This window comes from Hoplias malabaricus, chromosome 11, assembly GCF_029633855.1.
Source record: "Hoplias malabaricus isolate fHopMal1 chromosome 11, fHopMal1.hap1, whole genome shotgun sequence".
NCBI lineage: Eukaryota > Metazoa > Chordata > Actinopteri > Characiformes > Erythrinidae > Hoplias > Hoplias malabaricus.
In genome coordinates this window covers 7,489,718-7,510,923 of record NC_089810.1, presented here as the reverse complement: position 1 = coordinate 7,510,923, position 21,206 = coordinate 7,489,718, and the positions used below count along the sequence as shown (strand labels likewise).

Genomic DNA, 21,206 nt, shown 5'->3' with positions numbered 1-21,206 from the left:
ACCCGAGGAGTGTTTGGGTGTTCAGTGCCTTGGTCCTGGGGATCAAACCGGCAACCTTCAGGAACCAAGCCTGGTCTCTAACCAATAGGCCAAGGCTGCCCGCAAATTCATGACGTCTCTAAGTGACATGTACTGAACATCCTGGATGCAGTGTGTGCGTTTGTGTAAGTACCTCACTGGGCTCTTAAGGGTTAAACCTGAAACACAGAGTCCATGCCTTTATAATCCACCAGTGTTGAAATGGCTAACACTTCCCAGCACTGAGAGAACACACTCCTGACTGTAATCTGTCTAGCGCTCTTATATTAAGATGTCAGACGGGATCCCGAGCTTCTGAAGCATCAGCCAGCTCCTGCTCGAACGATGGTGCCCTCTAAAAAGTCAAATCTGTGATGCAGGCGAGAGCTGCCGCGCTCTCCGCCTGTCGACTCTCTCATATCACCAGCTGAAGTGCTGATGCAATGCGAGAATGATGAGGGAGTGCAATAAATAAACTATTCTCTGCAGCAGTGACTTGTCGTCTTCACAGAAGAGTGGAGCAGGGTCCTGAAACTCTGAGACGTTTCTGCACCTACTCCCTCCGCAGCCACGACAGGATCCGCTCGCACTGTGTTTACCATCAACTGCAGATCAAAGCTGGATTCAACATTAGACAATGGAAAACCAACAGTGAACCATGTGTTCTCCTTGTGTCTGTGTGGGTTTCCTCCTACAGTACAAACACACATGTTGGTAGGTGGAGTGTGTTTCAGTGACGGTGTGTGTGTGTGTGTGTCTCAGAAAAGGAGAGTGACTGAGAGAATGGGTGAATGTGTCATACTGTCCACAGGCCTTTGTGTGTGTGTGTGTGAGAGAGAGCGAGAGAGCGAGAGAGAGAGAGAGAGAGAGAGAGAGAGAGAGAGAGAGAGAGAGCTCTCCTTTAGGAACACACCCTGGAGGGGGCGCCAGTCCTTCACAGGGCGACACACACTCACACATTCACATCTACTGACACTTTTGTGTCTCCAATCCACCTACCAATGTGTGTTTTTGGAGCGTGGGAGGAAACCAGAGCATGCGGAGGAAACCCACGCAGACACAGAGAGAACACACCACACTCCTCGCAGACAGTCACCCGGAGGAAACCCACACAGACACAGAGAGAACACACCACACTCCTCACAGACTGTCACCTGGAGGAAACCCACGCGGACACAGAGAAAACACACCACACTCCTCACAGACAGTCACCCGGAGGAATCCCACGTAGACAGAGAAAACACACCACACTCCTCACAGACAGTCACCCAGAGAAATCCCACGTAGACAAAGGGAGAACACACCACACTCCTCAGAGACAGTTACCCGGAGGAAACCCACGCGGACACAGGGAGAACACACCACACTCCTCACAGACAGTCACCCGGAGGAAAACCACGCCGACACAGGGAGAACACACCACACTCCTCACAGACAGTTACCCGGAGGAAACCCACGCGGACACAGGGAGAACACACGACACTCCTCACAGACAGTCACCCGGAGGAAAACCACGCTGACACAGGGAGAACACACCACACTCCTCACAGACAGTCACCCGGAGGAAAACCTCGCAGACACAGGGAGAACACACCACACTCCTCACAGACAGTCACCCGGAGGAAACCCACCCAGACACAGAGAGAACACACCACACTCCTTACAGACAGTCACCCGGAGAAAACCCACGCAGACACAGAAAGAACACACCACACTCCTCACAGACAGTCACCCGGAGGAAACCCACGCAGACACAGAGAGAACACACCACACTCCTCACAGACAGTCACCCGGAGGAAACCCACGCAGACACAGAGAGAACACACCACACTCCTCACAGACAGTCACCCGGAGGAAACCCACACAGACACAGGGAGAACACACCACACTCCTCACAGACAGTCACCCGGAGGAAACCCACGCAGACACAGAGAGAAAACACCACACTCTTCACAGACAGTCACCCGGAGGAAACCCACGCAGACACAGAGAGAAAACACCACACTCTTCACAGACAGTCACCTGTAGCGGGACTCGAACCCACAACCTCCAGGAACCCTAGAGCTGTGACAGAGACACTACCTGCTGCTCAACTGTGCCACCCCTAGCCCAGGTTATACTTAAAAATGTTTTAACCTATGAAATATTATCAAACAGCTCCAGGTTTATTATATAGATTTTTAACATCCTGCTACATTTAAAAATATATACATTTAGTTTAATGTCTCTTTGTTTAAACTTTCAGTGAAAGTCCTCCTCACATCCGAGAGAAACAGAAACAGACAGTGGACAGAGGAGAGGAGGAAGAGGAGGAGGGACTCGCCTGCTGTCGGTGGTGTGAAGGAGGGGAGGAGAAAGAAAAGGAGGGGAGGATGATACCGGAGCCTGAGAAGGAAGAGAAAGAGGAAAAAGACTGAACCGGGTCTCTTTCTCAGCCGCTGAGGATTGGGTTCAAACGGAGCATCGAGGCGAGACACGACCACGGTAAAAGCAAGAGAGAGAGAGAGAGAGAGAGAGAGAGAGAGAACTGGGAGACAGAAGATAGAGAGATAGAGAACTGAGCGGAGAGTAAGTGAATGAAGATACAGGGAAAAGAGAGAGAGAGAGAGAGAGAGAGAGAGAGAGAGAGAGAGAGAGAGTAAACTGGGAGACAGAGGAGAGAGATAGAGAACTGAGCGGGGAGTGAGTGAATGAAGATACAGAGAATAGAGAGAGAGACAGAGGGGGAGAGAGAGAGCGCTGTCCATTGCTAAGTCGGCTAATGTTCTTGTGAGTCCACCTGGAGGACCCTGCGTCCACTGCTCGGTCCGGTCATGCCGCTGGAGCTGCGGACCCTGCTCTTCGGCTTGGTGACCGTGCTGGTGGTGTTTCTGATCCTGGCGGATGTTTCTGAAGTGGAGGAGGAGATGGCGTAAGTACTTCAGCCGGAGCTGCTCTGTGGGGGGCTGCACGTGTGGGTGGTGCTGGGCTCCGGGGGCTCAGTGGGTCTCCGCTGGTGTTGAAGGTGTAGGTTTTGCTCTGAGGACATTCATCTATCCTCTGATGGTCCAGGACTGTGCACTTCTCCATTTCCCACTGCACTTAAGAGTCCACGTGTCTGGGAGAGACACAGTTTCTCTCACCTTTAATACAAAATAATCTTTTACACTCTGTCAAATAAAAAGGTACTCTACAGGTACATCACTGTCACTGAAGCTACAAACAGTGGAGTGTATCTTTAAAGGTGCAGCAGTGGTGTTAGAGTCCAGTTGTGTTCCTAAAGGTTCATTACATTCTCTTCTCCAGAAGGAGAGGGGGATCTCTGTAATCTTTCATTACACAACTGTGGAGAATAAAAGAACACAATAAAAGTCCTGGAGATGAAACGGGGCGAATGACATCAACACAACTTTAACATCCACAGTTCATATAGAGTAAGGTACAGTTCTGTTCCTAATTAAAGGTACAGTACGTGTGCCCTTGACAGTACCACCACCTTAAGAGACAATTTTTCGGACTCTCTTTCTCTGTGCTTTTTTAAAGGTGTGTCACGGTTTGATCTGTTTCTTTCTGTCTCTCCTTCTCTCTCTACTCTCTGAACGCACCTGTTCCTTTAAATGATAATGAGCCGCTCGCTGTTCACCCCGACCCCGAGCGCACAGCAGTGAGGAGCGAGGAGCAGAAGCTCAGGCTTTTAGCCGTTTTCGCTCTGTTCTCTTTCTTCTCTGTTTTTACTCAGAGCTCTTATTTCTCCGCGCTCGTTGTGTCTGTTTTGCTGCGTTTAACCTCATATTTGCTCTCTCACATAAACACTGGTCCAGCGCTGTGATTGGACAGACTCAGACGAGGGGGCGGGTGTCAAGATCACGGGCCGGACTGACAGAGGAGGACGCACTTGCTAAAACACAGAATACTTTATTTAAACAAAAGATAACAAAACAAAGACAGGCAGACTTGGACAGAAAGACTTAAACAGAGACCCAGACTAAAGAGACAGATACCGAATAAACCTAAACAGAGGGAACTAGACAGACAGAGATAAACCTTGACAAAGGGGGCTTAAACAGAGACCTGAACAGAGAGAGCTAATAGACTACAGACAGAAACCACAAAAGTACACAAAGCACAGGAAAGGAAACACTAACAGACCAGAAAAACATACTAGAGAGGCACAAGAAAGAGAGCAGACAGAGAACGAACCGAAGCGAGGGACAAACAGACTGGACTGAGTAACACGACTACGGAAGCAAAACAACATGACAAGGAATATGAACAGGAACGAGAACGAATGACCGACAAGAGGAAGTGATACAAGGGGACTTAAATACTCAACACAAACGAGACGCACCTGAGACGGATAATGAGAGGACAGGGTAACAAATGAGACACAGACGAGGAGGCGGAACAAAGGCAGGACTTTGGCGGAGACAAGGACAATAACAGACAGAGTCATGTGCAGAGAGAGCACATGGCGGGGAAAACAGGCATGACAGGACGAGGGCGTGACAGCGGGGCCATTCTAAAGTCTCTGCACTTGATGTCAGAAGCAGAAGCGGCTCGTTTTCCCCTGTGTTTTCTGACTCAGGCAGCACACAGTAAGCCGTGGGGTCTTGTTTCACAGTGTGGCTCCAGATCCCTACATTAATGTATGATGTCTGCAAGTGATTTCTTCGTAATATATTTTCTTTAAAAATAAGTCATTTTGTATGTAGGTGTAGATCTGAGTTCATTTTAAGTGCTGTATTTAGTCGTGCAGTGTATCGGCTTCGTTCTGGAGTTTTCCTTTAGACCCGAGTTGTCCTTGTTGAGGTGGAAGTGGGCTCTCACTCCCAGTGCTGAATATTAATACTGCACATTGACCCGGAGTGTTTACGCTTTGACAGCCCTGGAGAACGAGTTCTGACTCCTTTCCTCTGTCTGCTGCTGCTCTGAGGAAGAGGTTCGCCTGCAGTTTTGGAGAAATCCCGCTGACCCAAGTCCTCAATTATTTATCAAGCCCTTCACACTGAACTGAGATGGACACAAACCTTGGACTGACATCCCATCTCCAGTGTATCCTACTTCAGCACAGAGAATTCATTCACACATTCATACGTTCATCTTCTGTAATCGCTCCCTCCTGATAGGGGTTGCAGTGGATCATTGGGCACAAGGTAGAAACATCCTCTGGTCTGTGCTCCAGTCCATCACTGGACATCACACACTCACCCAGTCACTCACACTCACCCGGTCACTCACACACTCATCCAGTCACACACACACTCACCCAGTCACTCACACACTCACCTAGTCACTCACACACACTCACCCGGTCACTCACACACTCACCCAGTCATACACACACTCACCCGGTCACTCACACACTCACCCTCTCACACACACTCACCCAGTCACTCACACTAACCCTGTCACTCTCACACACTCACCCTCTCACACACACTCACCCAGTCAATCACACTAACCCTGTCACTCTCACACACTAACCCTGTCACTCTCACACACTCACCCAGTCACTCACACACACTCACCCAGTCACTCACACACACTCACCCAGTCACTCTCACACACTCACCCAGTCACTCACCCAGTCACTCTCACACACTCACCCAGTCACTCTCACACACTCACCCTGTCACTCTCACACACTCACCCAGCCACTCATACACTCACCCTGTCACTCTCACACACTCACCAGGTCACACACACTCACCCAGTCACTCACACTCACCCTGTCACTCTCACACACTCACCCAGTCACTCACACACTCACCAGGTCACACACACTCACCCAGTCACTCACACTCACCCTGTCACTCTCACACACTCACCCAGTCACTTACACACTCACCCAGTCACCCGCACATCACTCACCCATTCACTCACACACCACACACCCAGTCACTCACACACCACTCACCCAGTCACTCACACACCACTCATCTATTCACTCAGCCAGTCGCTCACACACCACTCACCCATCCACTCACCCAGTCACTTACACACCACTCACCCAGTCAGTCACACACCACTTATCTATCCACTCACCCCATCACTCACACACCACTCACCCAGTCACTCATACACTCACCAGGTCACACACACTCACCCAGTCACTCACACACACCACTCACTCAGTCACTCACACACCACTCAACCAGTCACTCACACACTACTCATCCATCCACTCACCCAATCACTCACACACCACACACCCAATCACTCATACCCTCATCCACACAGTAGACAGTGTCACGCAGTTACTACACCTATCAGTGTGTGTTTGGACTGTGGGAGGAAACCCACACAGACACAGAGAGAACACACCTCACTCCTCACACACAGAGACCCGAGGAGAGGAGCATGCCTGATCATGCCCCTGAGGGTCTTCAACAAGGGCCACGAGCTTGTGGGTTTGTTCCACTCAAGTCTGTCCTGCTTGCTCTCCCGGGCCCATTCATGGCAACCCAGACGCCTGTGGTGGGAGGTGTGAGACGAGCTTGAGGATTAGTGTTTGATTTGTTTCTGTGAGCAAATGTGCAGAGATAAATATAAGAGGGAAGAAAAGAAAGCGGTTTGTCGTTCCCTGGCTCTAAACTCGACTCTGAGCTGAATCACAGAAGAGAAAACAGTCTGTACAGCCCTGGAGCTGACAGAGGCTCTGCTGAGGAAAATAGCTGTGAACTGAAGAGGCTTTGGGATTGAATGGCATCATATAATCCTTTTAAAAGGGGTTTACTATCCCTCTTCTCCACAGTGGAACACAGTTCTGTTTCTTAATGAAACGTATGTGACCTGCTTTGGTCCAAACCCCACGAGCCCCACAGCAAACAGTGGACCCCCACTGTGTAAACAACCCTGTTCAGAACGCACCTGTTCCTTTAAATGATAATGAGCCACTCGCTGTTCACCCCGACCCCGAGCGCACAGCAGCGAGGAGCAGAAGCTCTGGTTTTTAGCCGTTATTGCTCAGTTCTCTTTCTTCTCCGTTCTCGTTTTCTACGTTTTTACTCAGTGCTCTTATTTCTCCGCGCTCATTGTGTCTGTTTTGTTGAGTTTAACCTCGTCTTTGTGCTTTCAAATAAACGCGGGTCCAGTGCTGTGATTGGACAGACTCAGATGAGGGGGCGGGGCCATTCTAAAGTCTTTGCACTAGATATCTGAAGCAGATCAGAACCAGAACGACTCGTTGTATCCCGGGTTTTCAGACTCACTTTCTGAAATGGTTGATGTTGTTCCCACCACGTTTTGAAAGTGTACTCATAAAATATTTAAGACAACAGCTCACTTTCTTCTGCTGCTCTGCTCCGTCAAGAAGTTGACAAGATTGACACTGTGTCCTGTCTGCAAGTGACATGAGCAACAACATTTAAAGCAGCAGAGCTCAGAGTGCCAGCCTTCTGTTTTTCAGGTTGTGGCTCGCTCACATCGCTTGCAGAAGGGTGACAACTTTAGGCCTAGGGCTACAAGGTTTATATAAGTGCAGGCTCAAGGGCTTGATTTCATAAAGGGAGCATGATTTAAAGGGGCATTTGTTTCCAACTCAAACATAGAACCTCTCAGTTGATTGTGTTATTTATTGTGGTGCAGATTTGTAGGAAGAGGACTGAGGGATAATAATTGTTCTCTGCTTCCTCCAGATCTTGGGGAACTCAGAAGTTTCACTGGTACAGCTTCGTGACCAACTCCAACAGGTTTGTGATTTATCAGGTTAAATGTTAATATTAATTTGTACACTTACTGTCCTTTCTCTCAGCTCCACTGACCAATTACAGACTGTCATTCATCTGTTGCTCTGCATACTTTGTTACCCCCCCCCCCACCTTCTTCAAGGCACAGGACCCCCACAGAGCAGATGTGATGTGGTGGTGGATCATTCTCAGCGCTGCAGTGACACTGACGTGGTGGTGGTGTGTTAGTGTGTGTTGTGCTGGTGTAGAGTGGATCAGACACAGCAGTGCTGCTGGAGTTTTTAAACCCTGTGTCCACTCTCTGTCCACTCTGTGAGACACTCCTCCCTCGATGGTCCACCTTGTAGATGTAGAGTCAGAGACAGTAGCTCATCTGTCGCTGCACAGTGTGTGTGGGTCGTCCTCTAGTCCTTCATCAGTGACACAGGAACGCTGTCGGCTGGATGTTTTTGGTCGGTAGACTGTTCTCAGTCCAGACACTGAGGGGTTTAAAAACTCCAGCAGCACTGCTGTGTCTGATCCACTCTACACCAGCACAACACACACTAACACACCACCACCACGTCAGTGTCACTGCAGCGCTGAGAATGATCCACCACCACATCACACCTGCTCTGTGGTGAAGTTGTAAAATATATTTCCTCTGCTCAATGTTCAGGAAGACAAGATTGAATCCTGTTCCTTCTCCAGTCACTGGCTCCAAGGAGGGCCCTGTCTCTCCTTTTCCTTCACCTTCTTTCTCAAGCAACAGGTTTGGACTTTCTTCCACATCGGACTGGACCTTCAACAGAACTCTCTCCAGTATCATCAGGTAGGAGGCATTTTTAATATTTATTTGGCAGTATGTTTAGATGTTTACAGTAATGAATGTCATACAGAACTGTGTGAAAATCAGAGACCACCCCTTATTTGTTTCCAGTTTAATATGGGTTTTCTTCTAATAAAGTATATGTTCACAAAAGTATACAGAAGAAATACTACACTTTACATCAATGTAAGACTAGGGAGCTGTTCTTTAAAGCAGGATTAGACAGCGGGAGAACGCTGCTGGTGGGTTTTGACCCAAAAACGGTTCTGTTTCTTAATGAAACGTCTGTGACCTGTTTTGGTCCAAACCCCACGAGCCCCACAGCAGTGTTCTCCCCCTGTGTAAACAGCCCCTGTTCAGAACGCACCTGTTCCTTTAAATGATAACGAGCCGCTCGCTGTTCACCCCGACCCCGAGCGCACAGCAGTAAGGAGCGAGGAGCAGAAGCTCTGGATTTTAGCCGTTTTCACTCTGTTCTCTTTCTTCTCCGTTCTCGTTTTCTCCTGTTTTTATTCAGTGCTCGTTGTCTTTGTTTTGCTGCGTTTAACCTCATCTTTGCAAGATCACATAAACATCCAGCGCTGTGATTGGACAGACTCAGGTGAGAGGGCGGGGCACTTGACATCAGAAGCAGAGCGGAATCAGAACGGCTCGTTTTATCCCTTTTTATTTTGACAGCCCTGTTCAGATTTTCCAATTCATTTCCACGTATGGATGATATGGATGTACATGACTGGGTAAATGTAGCACTTTTTGAGGTGATTAAACACAGTTATTAGCTGTAAATGTATGGTATTTCTCCTCCAATGCTTTACGATTCTCCTCCAGGAGGAATGTGTTGAGATTCCTGGACGCAGAGAGGGACATCTCCATCCTGAAAAGAACTTTCAAGCCGGGCGATGTAATCCATTACATCTTTGACCGTCAGAGCACTACAAACATCTCTGAGAACCTGTACCGCCTCCTGCCCACTGCGTCCCCCATGAAGAACCAGCACTACAGACGGTGCGCGATTGTGGGGAATTCTGGGATACTGCTGAACAGTAGCTGTGGACCAGAGATCGATTCTCATGATTTTGTGATCAGGTAAGATGAGCCGTCCTCTGTGTTCCTTATCAGCAGCTCAGATCATTAGGAGTAGGACTGTGGAGGAGGAACCGGAGAGTGAAGCGCCTTGCAAAGCTAGTGGGAATCAATGTTAATTTTGGCTGCTGATTGATTTATTTAATATTATATACTATAATAACGATAATAAAACTCATGTGTATTCATTTTTGTCTAATTTTATTTACTTAATTTTTAAAGGTTGGTTTTACAAAATGGTGGGGCAGCCGTGGCACAATGATTAAAGGAGTTCATTTGGGACCAGAAGGTCGCTAGTTTGATCCCCACAGCCTGCAAGGGAACAGGGGGCAGTGGGAGTGAAGGAACAGCACTATCTTCCTCTCTCTTCAAAATACATCTTGTATCCAAAATATATTTTGCACATTGAACATTACATTGTAGGTTCAAACTGCGCTACAAACTGAGACTGAGTCGATTCTCTTAGAGTTTGAACTCTATAAATCATTGGCCGACTCCCTAATGCTCTAAGAATTGATTCTTTTGGAGCCGACTCCTTTTCACTGTTCACTCTTCAGAGCTCTCGTTCCCAAGACAACAGTAAACAGTCAGAGGCATTTCCTGTTCAACGTTAAATCTCATTGTGATTTATTTTTGTTTTCAAATCAATTATCATTCGTATTCAAATTGTCATTCATCGGTCGTTAATATTATTGTTTCTATTTCATTTCGAGGTACAAAACATTTTGTCACATTTCTAATCTTGAATTTACTTTTTTTTTTATTTAGTTCTTGTTTATTTTTGTTGTGAAATATATCAGTCTTTCCTCTAATTCCAGCCACTGCCGTATATGGTGCAATTCCACTCTCTCTCTTCGCCAATCGCATTGGGTAAAACAATAAAACACAAGATCAAGCATTAGTAGGGCATTTAAACATCAGTCTTGCAAGAAATCACACATGTTAACAATAACTAAGTATTTCTAACAGTGTTGTAATTCTTTGTTTGCAAAACTGCATGTGGAACACAACACATTTCCATTTCGCGACAGATATTTCCCTCAGTGTAAAAGTTAGCTTAGTGGTTAGCTTCTTTTTCTCTGAGGAGAAAATCTACCGCCATTTTAATCCTCATATGTAGAGTACGGATACCAACACAGGACAAACGTAATCTCATTGTGAACCTCTCAAAACCACTGAATGTGGTAGCAACTGTCTCGTTTGACTGTCACAAGCAGGGGAGGTGGCCGAAGTTAGGGGGCGCTAATAATCTTAGCAGTATTGGCACTTACTTAAACAAAAGTGTTTTTATCTAAAAACAGATTTTCTTTCAAAGTCAAACAAGTCTTGGACATTAATCTACACACATTTGACTCCTGAAAAATGTTGATTTGAGTGAGTAAAGTACTTCTATTTATTTACAGTTAGCTAAGATTTCCAATATTGTGATTAAAGTGGCCGGAACTTGGGGTAATTACGCTAGCTCTTCAACTAATTTTTTTTTTTTATCATAGTTTTCGTTAACGAAATTTACACTGATGGGAATTTATTTGGCACAAATTGTCAGTGCCAGCAGCTTCCCGGGAGCTGTAAATGATTCATGGAAAAGGTTTCAGGTTTTAAACAACATTTAAAAAAGCTTGAATTTTACCTGACTTCTTACTTCGTTAATATGGGTATAGCTCTTTAGAGCTGTTGTTGGATGTGTAGCTCTGTATGTGCCCCTAACACATTTTGAAATGGCTGTCATTAGCACTACACTCGCTGCCTCGCTATTCTCTCTGATGATTTGCTGGCGTTCAGAGCTGAGCAGCACTACAGCAATTAGGTACCTGCCGAGCAGATTTGACATTCTGAAAAGCCTCGGCTGTCCTCCAGAAATTTTAATGAGGCTCTTCTCCTTTTCCCCCAGTGTTCCTGAAACAACTTAAGCTTTATTTGCTTAGACAGTTCTGCGTGCTGCCTGAATGGACTCTCTCTCTCTCGCTTCTCTGTCCAAGTCTTGTTTACTGCAGCTTCTCGTGTGTAATTCTACATGGATTACATTACATTCTCTTTCAGCTCCTGCTGGACTACAGTGATTTGAGGTGGAGGGAGAATGTCTGTTCAGGCTGCTCACACTCTGCTGTGTTTTGTACAGCGAGGACAGACGTTTATTTGGCCCTCCAGAGCACGTTCCCACTTCAGACGTACACCCGTAGGCTTTGCTCACACTGCAGTGCAAACCGGATTCACTTCTTAAATCAGATTTTTTAGACCGTTTCAGGGGACCACATCGGATCTGTATGTCCAGACCATAGTCATATTTGTGTGGTGCAGCCACTGTGGTCATCATGGGAATGAACCAGAGTGGGTAAATACTGTAGAAAGCAGCGAGTCAATATTTCACACCTCCTTTCAAAGCCACGCCCTAAAACATGACTGCTCACTGCCAGACTACAGCTAGAGCAGTCTCTAAGGCAATGGAATATAAACAGTATTCCAACAAATAATTTACAAATTAATGACCTACTCCAGCTTTAAGCCTAGTCCGACTGTACTTTTTGCTTCGAGGGATTATCTCAGTCCAGAGAGATGTCCAGAGAGGTTTTTCTTTTATTGTGTCATTTTTAATCGTTTAATCATTTTACTCTTTTTATGTATTTCATTTTACTGCAGTATTTTAATTGTTTTATTGGACTTTTATGACTTTTATTCTTGCTTTTAATTGAACTGTTTCTTCTGTAAAGCACTTTGAATTGCTTTTGTATGAAAGGTGCTCTATAAATAAACTTGCCTTTCCTTGACCAGGACTAATTTAATCTGGGTTCGAGACACCATTTTAAATATAATAATAATAATAATAATAAATGACCATAACAGTGATACAAATAGTAATGATAATATTAGTGAAATTAGTATGGAATAATAATAATTAGATAGAATAATAATAATAGATAATAAATAGTATTTTCTATTAATTTTCTATTAAAGACCTGACAGTCTTTACCCAAAGTGTTTTCTGGCCTTTACCCAGGTAACATTAGCCTTACACACAGAAGCAGAACCATGAAGTAATTTAAGAGAAAGTTGTGTGAGTTTTTGTAACTATACAAATGAAAAAATGACAACTAATAGAATTCATAATATGGAGCCAATCAGTAAAGAGGCTGGAGGAGAACAAGGGAAACATAGCTGAACCAATCATAATATACTGGTGCCTATTTTCTGTCCTAAACCTGAACCTAGAAAAACATTGAGATATTCCCTGACGGCACAGAAACCGCCCCGTCTTATCAATCTGGGAAAATGTGTTTGGGATTCACACAGTGTTCATGGGATTATTCGCGCCCTCCTCCCTTCTGCAAAAACGATGGGATGAATTATTTCTGTATTTATTATTTCTGACCCCAGGAAAACATTCCAAAAAAGCTCTGATGTGTTAATTGATGGTGTGTGAATGTTACCTGTGCATCTCTGCTGCTTTTTTAGCAGGAGGTTCGTTTGGGTGCAGAAAATATTCATTAGTCTGAGAGCACTGGCATTAGGTGCTCCGGTTTCCTCCCACGCTCCAAAAACACACATTGGTAGGTGGATTGGAGACTCAAAAGTGTCTGTAGGTGTGAGTGTGTGAGTGAGTGTGTGTCACCCTGTGAAGCACTGGCGCCCCCCTCCAGGGTGTGGTCCCGCCTTGCACCCAGTGATTCCGGGTAGGCTCCAGACCCACCGCCACCCTGAACTGGATAAGGGTTACAGATGATGAATGAATGAAACTCCATATTGATCATTTGTTTCAGTAAATGTTATGGAGTTTGTGGACATCTGTTCATCCAACATTTCCTGTAAAATCAAGGGTATTAAAATGTAGTTTGTCGTCCTCTGCAGCAGGAACATCTTCTACTCCTCTGAGAAGCCTTTAGCCAAGATCTTGTATTGCATTCATAACTCTTCATCAGTCATTTGCAGCTGTTCCAGAGCGACACTCTTTTTATCCCATACTTTTCTCTGTAAATTTATTAACATTAAACTCCCCACCATTTTCCTGTCTTCAGTCTTCAGTGTCAAGCCCACGTCTTCAAGATTTAGGCCACGGCTGGTTGTGGACACTTTCCAAGAGTGATTTTAATTAAGATTAAAACAGTCTGGAAAATTGATGTGCACTGATCTTATGATGAGATTTCACCACACACGTAACTGGAGGTACCTGAGGTACATTAAATACCAAGAAAGAAGTGTCTGAATAGAAGAAGAAGTAGAAGAAGAAACACATTTATTGATCCCTTAGGGAAGTTGCTTCCCTGCGTTTGACCCATCCGTGGCAGTAAACACACATGCAGCCGGAGCAGGGGGCTGTGACCACCTCGGCACCCGGGGGCAGTTTGGGGGTTAGGCGCCTTGCTCAAGGGCACTTCAGCCGTGAATTAATTTTCTCACGCCGGGCCTCGGAATTGAACCTGCGACCCACCGGCCTCAAGCTCACGTCTCTAACCTCCAGGTCACTGCTGCCTCCAATACACAGTACACAGGGTCTTTAGGCCTCTGGGACTCGAGATAGGAATAATTCATCAGACCCAGTTCATTAATATTAATGTTGATGGCAGAATATAACTGAGCTCTGTTAAATGTAGAAATAACTTCACAAAGGTTTGGGGTTGGGACTTGAATATAATTATTGCACCATTTACAGTGTAACAAAGCGCTGCTCTGTTTAAGGTGGGATGGGTGGTGAGTTTGTAATTCTGGCTTGAATGCATTATTTTTTGCCAGAGAGTCTTCAGGATCTCTGGTGCGGAGCCCAATCTCACCTCCATATCCTCATTTCACCTGCCCTGGTTTTGAGGGTCCTTGGGGAGGTGAGATTGGGCAACGCTCCGTTGCTCTGTCACTGCGCCATGTTTCTCTAGTTTCTACCACAGACACAAGTAGAAAAATATCTGAGAAATTACCAGTGTCTGAGCTGAATATGAGCAGTGGGGAGGTGTAGTGCAACATAATCAAATAACAGCAATGTGCGTCTGTGATGCTCCACGAGGAAAAGCCGAGCATAGAATTAGACTTGTTTGGCTCTTTTGGGCCGGTCAGACGTTTTCTACGACATGTTACTGGCGATGACCAGTAGGAGGACAGAAAACTGTGTGGCGCACATCTGTAAACACAGAGAAGAGAGAGAGGGAAGCTCTGCTGCAGCTGTCAGTGGAACAACCAAACTGAGGAAATCCTAAATTTTCTGTAAAGCTGCTTTGTGACACTGTTAGGTTGTAAAAAGCGCTATACAAACACACTAGACTTGTCTTGACTTCTCCTGGCTCTGGTATTGGTCCGACGTGAGTCATAAAGGCTGCCCCCTTCTGTACATCGTGCTAAAATAGCAGACCTGTGATTGGTCCTATTGTGTTTCAGTCAAATGTCATTTCCTGCAGTAGCATTTTGGCCACGTTAAGTGCTGAAAGGTACCAGACACAATATAGAGACCCTGGCAGTGCTTCCCCTGACACAAAACAGTCGGCGGAGCTGGTAGGGACAGTCTCACAGATTTTTAAATGTGAAGATTTACATTGAAGGCTAATACTCAACATCCAGAAACCAGTAACCGTTTCCAGTGTGTTGTGTATGACCTCTCAGCGAGGGTGAGACCTGAGTGTGTGAGACAGCTCTGCTGCAGCAGTAAGTGGGGAACGGGGGGGGTTGGGGCAGTAATGAGAGTTGAAAGAGTCCTCCAGGTATTGAGGTGAGGTGATAACACTGTTCCTCTTCTCTTAGCCTCTGGTTTTAATACAATCTCTGGGTGCTTTGAAGGGTTCAGAGCTTTCATGGTGAGTGGAGAGCTAAGAAGCGAATAGCGAACGTGATGTGAGTGGATTTCTTGATCATAGGCTGGTGAAGTGGAGGATAACGAGTGTGTCTTCTGAAGCAAAACACAGAGTTAAAGGAAGAACTCCCCCAGTTATTTCATCAGGCTTGTTTCTTTAATATTGAATTGCCCCTGCTAGGCTTCATTAGCAGTTAGCAATATTAAATGGCTAAAAGCATCACATTAAAAATCTATTGCTGTTTGAAATTGAAATATATTATACACAGTGATTACCTATGGATTTTACAATGTGTGTGTGTGTGTGTCTGTTTGCTACGTATGTTAACACATATCACCTGTTGTTTGCGAGACTGTTTGCACTATGTTTTTACTACTGCAGTTGGAGTCCTGTAATCACTGAGTGATCACTCTGTTGCTCTGCATACTTTGTTGGCCACCTTGCACCCTCTTCTTCAATGCTCAGGTGCCTCACAGAGAAACCACTCTTAGGTTGGTGTAACAAGACCAGTCTCTCAGGCTGTGTTCACATGGATCCAGACATTTTTAAAAACTGCATTCTCAGGCCACTCCAGTAGGGGGTCATAGTACCTCATAAAGAGAGACATCAAAACACCAATGAAGCATGAGAGAAACAGAGGTTTAATCCCAAATCACTCCATCCTCCCTCTGTAGTGCACTACACACGTCCTGAAACGACTGAATCTAGAGGTTAACAGTGCAGTATATATTTCTAAAACACATCATTTCTATTTGTTCATCTGTGTGAATCTGAACTCTAGTGCTGTCTGTGTGTGTACAGTGTAGTTTGTGACTGATGTAGTTCACTGTAGAGGGAGCGAGGAGCTGTGTGTGTACAGTGTAGTTTGTGACTGTTGTAGTTCACTGTAGAAGGAGTGAGGAGCTGTGTGTGTACAGTGTAGTTTGTGACTGATGTAGTTCACTGTAGAGGGAGCGAGGAGCTGTGTGTGTACAGTGTAGTTTGTGACTGATGTAGTTCACTGTAGAGGGAGTGAGGAGCTGTGTGTGTACAGTGTAGTTTATGACTGATGTAGTTCACTGTAGAGGGAGCGAGGAGCTGTGTGTGTACAGTGTAGTTTGTGACTGATGTAGTTCACTGTAGAGGGAGCGAGGAGCTGTGTGTGTACAGTGTAGTTTATGACTGATGTAGTTCACTGTAGAGGGAGAGAGGAGCTGTGTGTGTACAGTGTAGTTTGTGACTGATGTAGTTCACTGTAGAGGGAGCGAGGAGCTGTGTGTGTACAGTGTAGTTTGTGACTGATGTAGTTCACTGTAGAGGGAGTGAGGAGCTGTGTGTGTACAGTGTAGTTTGTGACTGATGTAGTTCACTGTAGAGGGAGCGAGGAGCTGTGTGTGTACAGTGTAGTTTATGACTGATGTAGTTCACTGTAGAGGGAGAGAGGAGCTGTGTGTGTACAGTGTAGTTTGTAACTGATGTAGTTCACTGTAGAGGGAGTGAGGAGCTGTGTGTGTACAGTGTAGTTTGTGACTGATGTAGTTCACTGTAGAGGGAGTGAGGAGCTGTGTGTGTACAGTGTAGTTTATGACTGATGTAGTTCACTGTAGAGGGAGTGAGGAGCTGTGTGTGTACAGTGTAGTTTGTGACTGATGTAGTTCACTGTAGAGGGAGCGAGGAGCTGTGTGTGTACAGTGTAGTTTGTGACTGATGTAGTTCACTGTAGAGGGAGCGAGGAGCTGTGTGTGTACAGTGTAGTTTGTGACTGATGTAGTTAACTGTAGAGGGAGCGAGGAGCTGTGTGTGTACAGTGTAGTTTATGACTGATGTAGTTCACTGTAGAGGGAGAGAGGAGCTGTGTGTGTACAGTGTAGTTTGTGACTGATGTAGTTCACTGTAGAGGGAGCGAGGAGCTGTGTGTGTACAGTGTAGTTTGTGACTGATGTAGTTCACTGTAGAGGGAGTGAGGAGCTGTGTGTGTACAGTGTAGTTTGTGACTGATGTAGTTCACTGTAGAGGGAGTGAGGAGCTGTGTGTGTACAGTGTAGTTTATGTCTGATGTAGTTCACTGTAGAGGGAGAGAGGAGCTGTGTGTGTACAGTGTAGTTTATGACTGATGTAGTTCACTGTAGATGGAGCGAGGAGCTGTGTGTGTACAGTGTAGTTTATGTCTGATGTAGTTCACTGTAGAGGGAGAGAGGAGCTGTGTGTGTACAGTGTAGTTTGTGACTGATGTAGTTCACTGTAGAGGGAGCGAGGAGCTGTGTGTGTACAGTGTAGTTTATGTCTGCTGTAGTTCACTGTAGAGGGAGAGAGGAGCTGTGTGTGTACAGTGTAGTTTATGACTGATGTAGTTCACTGTAGATGGAGCGAGGAGCTGTGTGTGTACAGTGTAGTTTATGTCTGATGTAGTTCACTGTAGAGGGAGAGAGGAGCTGTGTGTGTACAGTGTAGTTTGACTGATGTAGTTCACTGTAGAGGGAGAGAGGAGCTGTGTGTGTACAGTGTAGTTTATGACTGATGTAGTTCACTGTAGAGGGAGCGAGGACCTGTGTGTGTACATTGTAGTTTGTGACTGATGTAGTTCACTGTAGAGGGAGCGAGGAGCTGTGTGTGTACAGTGTAGTTTATGACTAATGTAGTTCACTGTAGAGGGAGCGAGGACCTGTGTGTGTACAGTGTAGTTTGTGACTGATGTAGTTCACTGTAGATGGAGCGAGGAGCTGTGTGTGTACAGTGTAGTTTATGTCTGATGTAGTTCACTGTAGAGGGAGAGAGGAGCTGTGTGTGTACAGTGTAGTTTATGACTGATGTAGTTCACTGTAGATGGAGCGAGGAGCTGTGTGTGTACAGTGTAGTTTATGTCTGATGTAGTTCACTGTAGAGGGAGAGAGGAGCTGTGTGTGTACAGTGTAGTTTGACTGATGTAGTTCACTGTAGAGGGAGAGAGGAGCTGTGTGTGTACAGTGTAGTTTATGACTGATGTAGTTCACTGTAGAGGGAGCGAGGACCTGTGTGTGTACAGTGTAGTTTGTGACTGATGTAGTTCACTGTAGAGGGAGCGAGGAGCTGTGTGTGTACAGTGTAGTTTATGACTGATGTAGTTCACTGTAGAGGGAGCGAGGACCTGTGTGTGTACAGTGTAGTTTGTGACTGATGTAGTTCACTGTAGATGGAGCGAGGAGCTGTGTGTGTACAGTGTAGTTTATGTCTGATGTAGTTCACTGTAGAGGGAGAGAGGAGCTGTGTGTGTACAGTGTAGTTTGACTGATGCAGTTCACTGTAGAGGGAGAGAGGAGCTGTGTGTGTACAGTGTAGTTTGTGACTGATGTAGTTCACTGTAGAGGGAGCGAGGACCTGTGTGTGTACAGTGTAGTTTGTGACTGATGTAGTTCACTGTAGAGGGAGTGAGGAGCTGTGTGTGTACAGTGTAGTTTATGACTGATGTAGTTCACTGTAGAGGGAGCGAGGACCTGTGTCTGTACAGTGTAGTTTGTGACTGATGTAGTTCACTGTAGAGGAAGTGAGGAGCTGTGCGTGTACAGTGTAGTTTATGACTGATGTAGTTCACTGTAGAGGGAGCGAGGAGCTGTGTGTGTACAGTGTAGTTTATGACTTATGTAGTTCACTGTAGAGGAAGTGAGGAGCTGTGCGTGTACAGTGTAGTTTATGACTGATGTGGTTCACTGTAGAGGGAGCGAGGAGCTGTGTGTGTACAGTGTAGTTTATGACTGATGTAGTTCACTGTAGAGGAAGTGAGGAGCTGTGTGTGTACAGTGTAGTTTGTGACTGATGTAGTTCACTGTAGAGGAAACGAGGAGCTGTGTGTGTACAGTGTAGTTTGTGACTGATGTAGTTCACTGTAGAGGGAGTGAGGAGCTGTGTGTGTACAGTGTAGTTTATGACTGATGTAGTTCACTGTAGAGGGAGAGAGGAGCTGTGTGTGTACAGTGTAGTTTGACTGATGTAGTTCACTGTAGAGGGAGAGAGGAGCTGTGTGTGTACAGTGTAGTTTGTGACTGATGTAGTTCACTGTAGAGGGAGCGAGGAGCTGTGTGTGTACAGTGTAGTTTATGACTGATGTAATTCACTGTAGAGGGAGCGAGGACCTGTGTGTGTACAGTGTAGTTTGTGACTGATGTAGTTCACTGTAGATGGAGCGAGGAGCTGTGTGTGTACAGTGTAGTTTATGTCTGATGTAGTTCACTGTAGAGGGAGAGAGGAGCTGTGTGTGTACAGTGTAGTTTGACTGATGTAGTTCACTGTAGAGGGAGAGAGGAGCTGTGTGTGTACAGTGTAGTTTGTGACTGATGTAGTTCACTGTAGAGGGAGCGAGGACCTGTGTGTGTACAGTGTAGTTTGTGACTGATGTAGTTCACTGTAGAGGGAGTGAGGAGCTGTGTGTGTACAGTGTAGTTTATGACTGATGTAGTTCACTGTAGAGGGAGCGAGGAGCTGTGTGTGTACAGTGTAGTTTATGACTGATGTAGTTCACTGTAGAGGGAGCGAGGACCTGTGTCTGTACAGTGTAGTTTGTGACTGATGTAGTTCACTGTAGAGGAAGTGAGGAGCTGTGCGTGTACAGTGTAGTTTATGACTGATGTAGTTCACTGTAGAGGGAGCGAGGAGCTGTGTGTGTACAGTGTAGTTTATGACTGATGTAGTTCACTGTAGAGGAAGTGAGGAGCTGTGCGTGTACAGTGCAGTTTATGACTGATGTGGTTCACTGTAGAGGGAGCGAGGAGCTGTGTGTGTACAGTGTAGTTTATGACTGATGTAGTTCACTGTAGAGGAAGTGAGGAGCTGTGTGTGTACAGTGTAGTTTGTGACTGATGTAGTTCACTGTAGAGGAAACGAGGAGCTGTGTGTGTACAGTGTAGTTTGTGACTGATGTAGTTCACTGTAGAGGGAGTGAGGAGCTGTGTGTGTACAGTGTAGTTTATGACTGATGTAGTTCACTGTAGAGGGAGCGAGGAGCTGTGTGTGTGTACAGTGTAGTTTATGACTGATGTGGTTCACTGTAGAGGGAGCGAGGAGCTGTGTGTGTACAGTGTAGTTTATGACTTATGTAGTTCACTGTAGAGGAAGTGAGGAGCTGTGCGTGTACAGTGTAGTTTATGACTGATGTGGTTCACTGTAGAGGGAGCGAGGAGCTGTGTGTGTACAGTGTAGTTTATGTCTGATGTAGTTCACTGTAGAGGGAGAGAGGAGCTGTGTGTGTACAGTGTAGTTTGACTGATGTAGTTCACTGTAGAGGGAGAGAGGAGCTGTGTATGTACAGTGTAGTTTATGACTGATGTAGTTCACTGTAGAGGGAGAGAGGAGCTGTGTGTGTACAGTGTAGTTTGACTGATGTAGTTCACTGTAGATGGAGCGAGGAGCTGTGTGTGTACAGTGTAGTTTATGACTGATGTAGTTCACTGTAGATGGAGCGAGGAGCTGTGTGTGTACAGTGTAGTTTATGTCTGATGTAGTTCACTGTAGAGGGAGAGAGGAGCTGTGTGTGTACAGTGTAGTTTGACTGATGTAGTTCACTGTAGAGGGAGAGAGGAGCTGTGTGTGTACAGTGTAGTTTATGACTGATGTAGTTCACTGTAGAGGGAGAGAGGAGCTGTGTGTGTACAGTGTAGTTTGACTGATGTAGTTCACTGTAGATGGAGCGAGGAGCTGTGTGTGTACAGTGTAGTTTATGTCTGATGTAGTTCACTGTAGAGGGAGAGAGGAGCTGTGTGTGTACAGTGTAGTTTGACTGATGTAGTTCACTGTAGAAGGAGAGAGGAGCTGTGTGTGTACAGTGTAGTTTATGACTGATGTAGTTCACTGTAGAGGGAGCGAGGACCTGTGTGTGTACAGTGTAGTTTGTGACTGATGTAGTTCACTGTAGAG

General features: G+C 45.8%; 1 protein-coding gene across 1 annotated transcript in view; it reads left to right on the top strand.

Annotated features, from left to right (window-relative positions):
* The first annotated feature begins 2,831 nt into the window (after positions 1-2,831).
* Positions 2,832-21,206, top strand: part of st8sia2 (ST8 alpha-N-acetyl-neuraminide alpha-2,8-sialyltransferase 2) — a 48,018-nt gene continuing 29,643 nt past the window's right edge. Inside the window, exons 1-4 of the mRNA XM_066685576.1 lie at positions 2,832-2,929; positions 7,635-7,688; positions 8,344-8,496; positions 9,322-9,579. Coding sequence (XP_066541673.1) covers positions 2,832-2,929; positions 7,635-7,688; positions 8,344-8,496; positions 9,322-9,579 — 563 coding nt within the window. The remainder of the gene's footprint in view (positions 2,930-7,634; positions 7,689-8,343; positions 8,497-9,321; positions 9,580-21,206) is intronic.